The 7,751-nt window shown below is 54.6% G+C and overlaps 5 protein-coding genes across 5 annotated transcripts in view; 2 read left to right on the forward strand and 3 right to left on the reverse strand.

Moving 5' to 3' along the window:
* Positions 1-535: 535 nt before the first annotated feature.
* LAESUDRAFT_447501 (uncharacterized protein) lies at positions 536-1,226 on the reverse strand. Its single transcript, XM_040902496.1, has 2 exons — positions 731-1,226; positions 536-653 (listed from the first exon to the last, which is right to left on the reverse strand). Exon 1 carries the CDS (start codon positions 1,098-1,100, stop codon positions 783-785), a length of 318 nt encoding a protein of 105 aa, XP_040759614.1. The 5' UTR covers positions 1,101-1,226; the 3' UTR covers positions 536-653; positions 731-782.
* Positions 1,227-2,008: 782 nt separating this feature from the next.
* Positions 2,009-2,581, reverse strand: LAESUDRAFT_447638 (uncharacterized protein). The gene has a single exon (XM_040902498.1). The coding sequence runs from the start codon at positions 2,475-2,477 to the stop codon at positions 2,112-2,114; it is 366 nt and encodes a 121-aa protein (XP_040759615.1). The 5' UTR covers positions 2,478-2,581; the 3' UTR covers positions 2,009-2,111.
* A 51-nt stretch (positions 2,582-2,632) lies between these two features.
* On the forward strand, positions 2,633-2,917 carry LAESUDRAFT_730773 (uncharacterized protein; the record flags this gene model as incomplete). The annotated part of the gene is made up of 1 exon (XM_040909904.1): positions 2,633-2,917. Exon 1 carries the CDS (start codon positions 2,701-2,703, stop codon positions 2,914-2,916), a length of 216 nt encoding a protein of 71 aa, XP_040759616.1. The 5' UTR covers positions 2,633-2,700.
* A 1,546-nt stretch (positions 2,918-4,463) lies between these two features.
* On the forward strand, positions 4,464-5,120 carry LAESUDRAFT_447517 (uncharacterized protein). Its single transcript, XM_040902497.1, has 3 exons — positions 4,464-4,894; positions 4,965-5,032; positions 5,085-5,120. The coding sequence occupies exons 1-2, from the start codon at positions 4,585-4,587 to the stop codon at positions 4,976-4,978; spliced, it is 324 nt and encodes a 107-aa protein (XP_040759617.1). The 5' UTR covers positions 4,464-4,584; the 3' UTR covers positions 4,979-5,032; positions 5,085-5,120.
* A 1,645-nt stretch (positions 5,121-6,765) lies between these two features.
* The window catches only part of LAESUDRAFT_752451 (uncharacterized protein), a gene marked incomplete at both ends in the record, with an annotated part of 1,616 nt that continues 630 nt past the window's right edge, over positions 6,766-7,751 (reverse strand). Inside the window, 2 exons of the mRNA XM_040911727.1 lie at positions 6,766-6,903; positions 7,263-7,733. Of these exons, the coding sequence (XP_040759618.1) occupies positions 6,766-6,903; positions 7,263-7,733 (609 nt within the window). The remainder of the gene's footprint in view (positions 6,904-7,262; positions 7,734-7,751) is intronic.

Raw genomic sequence — 7,751 nt, forward strand, 5'->3', positions numbered from 1 at the left:
TGATGTACGCGAGTCTGATGCAATGTTCAATATTATCAAGCCAACTCTGGTCGTGCATGCAAGTGGAATACATTGCGAAAAAAAAAATGTTCGCGTCCATCGCTCTCTCAAGAGCAAATGGCATAATCGCTGCATCATTTGAACATGCAATGCAAAATATGACGGCTAAACCGAAGCACCAAGCACCCAATCCGTGCAGTCGATCCTTGTGGAATGTTCAAGCAACGAACAGATCCAAGTCGGAACTGGAGACGCAGCTGATGTCGTATCATCGTCTAGCATGTTATGACGTAGAAACTGGACGATCTATGGGACGAAATTGCATGCCATACGTGAACAGCGGCAACAGTGTTGCAGAATCATAGGAAACAAAAAGCTCGCCAATCAAGAATCAAGAACGAAGGTATCGATATGGAATCCATGACTCCAGACTAGACCAACAACGAGCGATGTCAACTTGTCACGTAAGAAGAAAAACCGCGCGCCCAAGTTACAGCAAAGCTTGCCCGCCAAAATGCTCACATCGAGGACAGCACAGTCGAGGAAAGCCCATTGACTTGGCAACACACAGCATCGCACTCACCCGATCGTTTCTAACCGCAAACTACACCTGAAAGCCCAGTGTCAAGTTCAGCCGGCTTGTGACGATGCGTCTGATCAGGACCGCAATGCATTGCAGACAATGAGCGTTGATCAGCTGTTCATCGGCATGAGAAGGCAAGGTACACACTCATCGGGCAGGATCCGGATATATTTAGCCGCGATGGTGCGAGGGAGATAATCTACACATTCTGTGAGTCAATTGCAAGGCGAAAGAACACATACAAGCCGATGAGTGAACTTGGGACGACTTGGCAGACGGAACCGATCTCAACTCTCATCCCACACGTATCCATCAAGCTTCCAACTCGACATCGACAACAACAAGCATTACCGAGAAGCTCCATAGGGACCTGCTCAGCCTGAGACGTAAGAACAGACGGCCATTGCTCAAGAGAGGCTCGAGAAACAAATGGAGAAGCCAATAAGGCGGCATGCACGCACGATCTGAACAAGTGGATGACTTTGCGTCGATGAGAACTGGTCCTCTTCCGGGACATTTGAACACTGGCAAGGTAATCATTGAATAAGACGCTACAGTGGACAGAATCAGTCAATCAAGCAGGCCGTGGCTTAAGGTTGCCATCGGGAAAGGCGGAGCTCGCAGATAATTGTCTATCGCAGCTGTCTGCGTGCTCACGCTATCGAGAGGCGGCACGAGGGAAGCGGAAGAGTGGCCGGGTGGCAGTCAGATGGTACGTTATAGGAATTGGGCAAGGGCTCTCGGGATGTAGATCGTCAGAGTTGTGGGTATGATGATTGATCATGACTGGGTAGAGGTCCATCGCAGCAATGAGGACGTTGTTTCGAGCAAGGCGCAAGGTGCACTCGCGTGGGCAGGCGTGGACGCGGCAAGCGAGAGGTGGCGCGGTGCGGTGAATCGTCCACGGCCATTTGTGCGACCCCCATCACCGCCGAACCACTTCTTCTGTCCCGGCGACCTGCTCGATATTCTCCGTCTCGTAAAGGGACTGCTGAGGAGAGATTGGGCTGTATGGAACTTCTTCTCTGTCCCTGTTCTCGTCGAGCTCGCCAATTCATCTCAACGAAGGTTACGGTCAAAATGTGTTCTAAGCCTGCTCATGGTCTTCTGGGTCTTTCGTCGCTATTCTGAGCATGAAAACGACCGGAATCTCGCTCATAACATTATCATGAGCTTTGAGGCTCCGTCGACGCGAGTGGAGACGGTGCAACCCTCTGCGACCATCGCGAACCATGCGGCGGCCCACGCTACTCGCCCCGCCACGACAATGTTGTTGGGAACGAGGAATCTACGCGTTTTAACCCCATGGACTGCGCTTTAGTTTCGCGAGAGTCGCGAACGACAGCCGGCGATGCCACGGCGTCGTCCATCATGGATATCGGCAGAGGTACGTCCCGCTCGACATGTCCAATCTTCCTCTCGTTTCTCTGCGTGGGATGGAAGCAATACGGAAGGACATGCGACGTGACCATGCTTTGCGTCGCGCATTTGGACTGGAAACCGAACATATTTCCGCACACTGTCGCTGTCATCGCATCGAGCTGGCATTGAATGTCAAGCAGGCTGCTTCGTGATTTGTACATGCGCGACACGTCCACATAACGAGCGACTGTCCAGCCGTCGTCTTGTTCAGTCGATAGTGATCTCGAGTCTTGACGCTGGTCGGCTTGCCTTGGGGAGCTCTTCTACCTATATCGCGCGGATCTTTTGGATGCCCTTCATCTGCTATCTGTTGTCTATGAAGACAATGCACAGCTTCCCATTGATCGTAAACTGCTCCGTTCATTATCGATTGACGAATTGGCCACAAACCTAACGAGCGTCTAGTGATGTGACGCAATGTCACACCGACGGTGTTAGTGCTGTGACCGAATGTCGGTGCTCGTCGATGCATTTTCCGGACTGGGGGAAGACCGTTCGGCGTCGAGGTTCGCTCTGTGAAGCAGAATAATCAGCTGAGAGAACAGAATTTAAGGGCTTACCGTGATATTCTGGGGTGTCTTTTGTGAAGGCCTCGCATCTGACGAGTTGGAGTCTGAAGAGGCCCGTGTACTTCTGTGGATCGATGATTATTCCACGGAGATACGTATGAAGCGGTTCGTATGAGCCCGATGACCATGAGGCTATGGCATATATTTACTACCGTGTGGCTGGTCAGCAACGCGTCCAGGATGGGCAGCGCACGGTTCACAACAACATTCGCGCCCAGTGATGTCGTCCCCGTGGAGTTTGCTGATAGCTCGTCTTCCAACAGCGTTCGGTCGATTCAACGCATGAATCCGTCATTTTGGTTTGCAGGGCCAGAGCAAGAGGAAGCAAGTGAGCGAGGATAGCCGCGCGACATTGTTCGCGGGAGCAAATCAAGTTGCAGTGGGTTGCGGAGGCGTCGCGGGAGCAAAATAAGAACGTCGCGTCGTCAAGCTGTGCGCCGCTTCAACTTATCGTCTGCGAATGGGCCAAGTCCCCTGTTCCGTGCATTTCCTCTGTGGGCTCTTGTCTCGCGTATGGGAAGAGCGGCTCTGGACGGCTCTACGACCTATGGACGCGTCTTGCGCTCTTTCTTGAAAGACATAACCGAATATCCCGCGCCGCCGATCGCGGAACTGGTATACTCTGTGATGCTAAGCTCGGCCCTCACCTCCTCCGCTCGAAGTCTTCGCCGCTCCGCCGATACATGTCTATAATGCCACTGCTATCCGTGTATCCTCCTGAGTCTCTTGACCATGCCATTCAAAATATCGCTCGTCCTAGCCCTACCTCTCGACGTCAAACGCAGTTAGAATCTTCAACGGCAACTCTCAGCCTTCGCCATACCCAGCGATGTCCTTTCCATCCCCTGCTGGTTCACCCCCCAACGGGATTGCAAGCCACGCATTCTCACGAGCATATCGGTCGCGTTCTACAGAGCCTGCTCTTGTCGACCTAGGATTTTTCCGTCCCTCTGGACGACCTGAACCTGACTTTTCCAGTTCGAGCACCTGCATGTGCTCCTTTCTTCGAACGTCTTTCTTTGTGGAGGTTCTCAATGTGTCCGCACGTTGTCGGCACGCCTGCGCGGATTCGACCATTCCGCGGACTTTATTGTGGTGGAAGAAGGACAGACAGTATTGGATATTTGCGTGAATCGATTTCTGGGAATGGAGAAGCACTCGTGGCCACGGTGGTGAGTTCATATTGTTTATCGTATGGATGATCGCTGACAGTTTCTAGTAGTGTTGCATGTAACTTCGGTGACATCCAGAAGACTGTGAGCTCGTTTTGCTTCGTTCTTTCGACGACTTCTGTGGACGTGGCAAACAAGTACAAGGTTGTTCAGCAATGTGGGAGTAGCTCGTATCGCTCCATTCTCTCGATGTTTCAAATTACGACGCCATGACTGGCCGAGTCCCCGAATATGGGAGAATCGACCTAGCTGGACGAAGGCCGAAATCCCAGGGAACCCCGAAGAGATTGAAGACGGTGGCCAGCCATGCCTTTTGCATCATCAAGACTTCTCAGAGAGTTGAGACAGTCGGTATGGGCAATCGTAGCGAAGGTGGCCATGGTCGATGTCCCGCGCCTCTGCTTGCTTTTCATGTTCACGAGGGACCCTACGGCCAGAATCGTGTTCAAACCGCGATGGCTTTCCTGTTTGGACGCTCCTTATATGCGGGTCCTGGTGAGGTTTTTGCCCACAGACACGTTCCCTTGAGTATCCTCGACTCGAAACTCGCGCACCTCCTCGGACTTATTCGAGACGCTTCTCGCTGTCGCAATTGACGGAGAATCCTACATGAACACTCTCGCCGTTCTCTGTCTTTGCATTGCTTCGTATGGCCTATGCTCCCGTATGACCAGAATTGCGCCTTCTCGCTCCTAACACGACCTCGCCGTGCTCGGGCGATGTTGGTCGGCCGCCGGTGGCTTTACTTTCCTCGTTTCATCGGCAGAGTTCAGGACAACGCAGTCAACTTGTGAGGATACACCTCTCCTTGCTACGATTTCCACATTTTGCGAGCCGAATGCTGTGGCAACATTTCGTGGTGTGGCGGCTCCTCAATCGCTTGAGCAGCAGCGCCCATGCCGCCAATACCGAGTCGTCGTTAATGTGCATCGCCTTGCCACACAATCGTGTTTTCCTCAGATCGATCGACAACTTCAAGCCATGTTACCACGACGCTCGTCTTTGGGTTGCCAATTTCAACCAGGTTTTCGTATCGCCCTTCGAAGAGACGTGTGCGTGGTCATGGAGGTCTCATGGTCGTATAGTTCTCGTTCGTGCTGGTGCCGGACGACTGTCAGTTGCTCAACTGCCCGTGTTCGAGAATGCATGTACGTATAAAGGTTCGCACTGAGCGACTCTAACGGTTCGACCGCGTATACTCGCTCAACGCCCACTTAGATACCTTCCGTTGACATCTCCTAAAGGCTCAAGGCTCAAGACCAGACAAAGACATGAATTCATTCAAGGTCCGTGTCCGAGTCATACTGTAGACCTCAGTAACCATGACGTGTCGCGTAGACCATCGACCTCGCTTTGGGACTACGAACTAACACATGACTGTCAAGGCTCAAGATCCACAAACGTAGCACACCACACCTTCCCCTCCCTCCTCGTGCACGATATGTCCTGACCACCGCCTGATCCCTACCAGCCGAGGATCGCACGACGGTAATGTCCTACGACGTCAATAGTAGACCAGATAGCTGACTGACCTTGTGCGTGTAGGACACGGCGGGGATCGGGATTAGAGAACAGTCTTGGTAGGGGCATGTATGGAAGAATGAGAATATAAGCGCGTTCGCAAACGGTTCTGGCGTGCAGTGCGACAGTCGGGCGATCAAGTCGTCGAAAGGGCAAGCACGGGCCCGGCATCGCCTCGAAGCTCAAGCTACGAGCGAGCCAACGAGATCTCGCTCGGCCTGCGGGGGTTATCTTGTCACGGATGCGCGTCTGGTCTTGCATGTCTTTGAGTCAGCGAGCTGGTCCTGCCGGGGGTGGGGGGATGAGTGATCGTGGTTGAGGCGGCCAGGCATTGTTCGTGAGTGGTGAACCGGTGACCGTGACGGAGATCGAGCCGGTTTCTTCCCAGTTACGAGGAAGGAGCGCTGAGCGCTGAGAACGAACTATCATCAGCCTCCATCCGTCCAAGATGCTACGAACATGCCATCCATCCCATTGCAGAAACGAAGACGTTTGTTCATGTTGCAAATGGCTTCGAAGTGTGACCGGCCGTTGGAACACTAAGATCTAATTCGTTGACGGCACTGAATTCCATAAATGCATGAACGATTGCAAATATCCCCATGTCCGCGGTGAACTTGACGAGCGCGCGATGCCGTCGCGCACGGATGTGGCAAGTCATTCGCGCAGAATGCGAATCCCCCTGGCCGTGGCCGCGCTTCGAGTGTGTGCACTTTGACGTCGACGGATGCATCGATTATGCAGCGATCCTTGATCGATGCCCCTTAATTAAGAGTACGTTCCGTCGCCACTCGTCGAGTCGTTGCTGATATGCACGGTGATTGTCAGCTCCCCGGGTCCCTCGGAGTCCATGTTGAACGGATGACGTTGCTCGCTTCACTGGCAGTGACGGGTGACTGATAACTTGAGTATGCGTCATGCTTTTGGCTCAGAAGCGTTGTTGATGAAGTCAATAGTTGATGCATGATGCGTTGATGGTGCGATCCGTCCCTAATTTCTCTTGATGAACAGATTGGCTTCGGCGGTCTTTCCTTGCAGATCTGCGAGCCAAGACCGCCGAGGGTCGGCAGGACCTGTGAAGGGCCCCGCGCCTGCGTTCGTGTTACCGTCTTCACATTCACTCCACACACCAGCCTAGTTGGCATGCAGGCTATGCTGAACGTGAACGTCCGCGGATTGCGCTCGATGCACGTCCTATTGGCATCCGTCGGGCATCTCGGCCTCCTCTGTCTCGGCCAAGGCACACGCGCGGATCTCACAATAATATCTTCCGCGATGAACCAACAGACGTCGACCGTGTCGTAGATCGGATGGCAAGATGCGTTGGAGGTAGCTTCGTGGGCGAACAGTGCGAGATGTCACTGCTGTCCGATGTATTCCTTTCGAGGTGTTTCTCGCCAGAAAAGGTAGGTGGTCGTGCAGACTTACCCAGTGGCGAGCGGACGTCGGCGCACAAAGCCCACTGTTCTCTGGGCGCGCTCGGCGGGGCTGTTTGAGCTTAGCTAGCGTTCCTCAATTCTCGCCGCCGCTTGCCTTGACCGCTGCCATATCGTGACAGCAGTTGGGACCTGGGCAGTTGGATGGCGCGGCCGTTGTGGCTTCGCTGCACCCGGCGTTTGTCCTCGACATCGCCTACCTTCACCGATGCCACAGCACGACAGCTCCAGTGCCTGGCCATGAGTCTCCTCACATGTCTTCACGCTCAGCAGCTGGGACGACATCACAGTGATCCCTCCTCTGCGCAATAAATACCACGCGCGTTGACGGTGGACGACAGGTCGAACATTCCCGCTCCCTCGTTCACGTACGTTTTCTTTCAGACTTTGCTCGCAGCGCGCTGATCGTTCCTCCAGCAATCATCAACATCACTCGCTCGTTGACCGCCGCTCCTTTCCGCGACACAATGCATTCCAAGCTGAACCTCGCCATCATCTCTGCCGCCATGCTCATCGCTGTGCGCGCCGCTCCCGCTTACGAGCCGATCGACCCACTTACCTTCACCGTCACCATAACTGTCCACGACTGCCCGGCTCCCACTGAGACCACGTCCACCAGCGAGTGGTCCTCCTCGATTGCTCCCACCCCCACCTGGAGCCCGGGAACCGAGTCGTCCTCGTCCACTTGGGGCTGGCCTGAGCCCTCGTCCGCTAGCGAATGGTCCTCGTCGGTCGTGCCCACTCCCACCTGGAGCCCCGGAACCGCGTCCTCATCCACTGGGGGCGGGCCTGAGCCCTCGTCCGCTAGCAAGTGGTCCTCGTCGATCGTGCCCACCTCCACCTCGAGCCCGGGAACTGTGTCGTCCTCGTCCACTTGGGGCTGCTCTGAGACCACGTCTGCTAGCGAGTCGTCCTCGTCCGTCGTGCCCACCCCCACCTGGAGCCCGGGAACCGAATCCTCGTCCACATGGGGCTGGCCTGAGCCCTCGTCCGTTAGCGAGTGGTCCTCGTCCGTGGTCCCCACCCCCACCTGGAGCCCGGGAACCGA

The sequence above is a fragment of the Laetiporus sulphureus genome, assembly GCF_001632365.1.
Source record: "Laetiporus sulphureus 93-53 unplaced genomic scaffold LAESUscaffold_54, whole genome shotgun sequence".
NCBI classification, from domain to species: domain Eukaryota; kingdom Fungi; phylum Basidiomycota; class Agaricomycetes; order Polyporales; family Laetiporaceae; genus Laetiporus; species Laetiporus sulphureus.

Excerpts from the sequence above, each read along its gene's own strand:
- LAESUDRAFT_447501 (XM_040902496.1), bottom strand. The coding sequence starts at position 1,100 with ATGTCCCGGAAGAGGACCAGTTCTCATCGACGCAAAGTCATCCACTTG.
- LAESUDRAFT_447638 (XM_040902498.1), bottom strand. The coding sequence starts at position 2,477 with ATGCATCGACGAGCACCGACATTCGGTCACAGCACTAACACCGTCGGT.
- LAESUDRAFT_447517 (XM_040902497.1), top strand. The coding sequence starts at position 4,585 with ATGCTGTGGCAACATTTCGTGGTGTGGCGGCTCCTCAATCGCTTGAGC.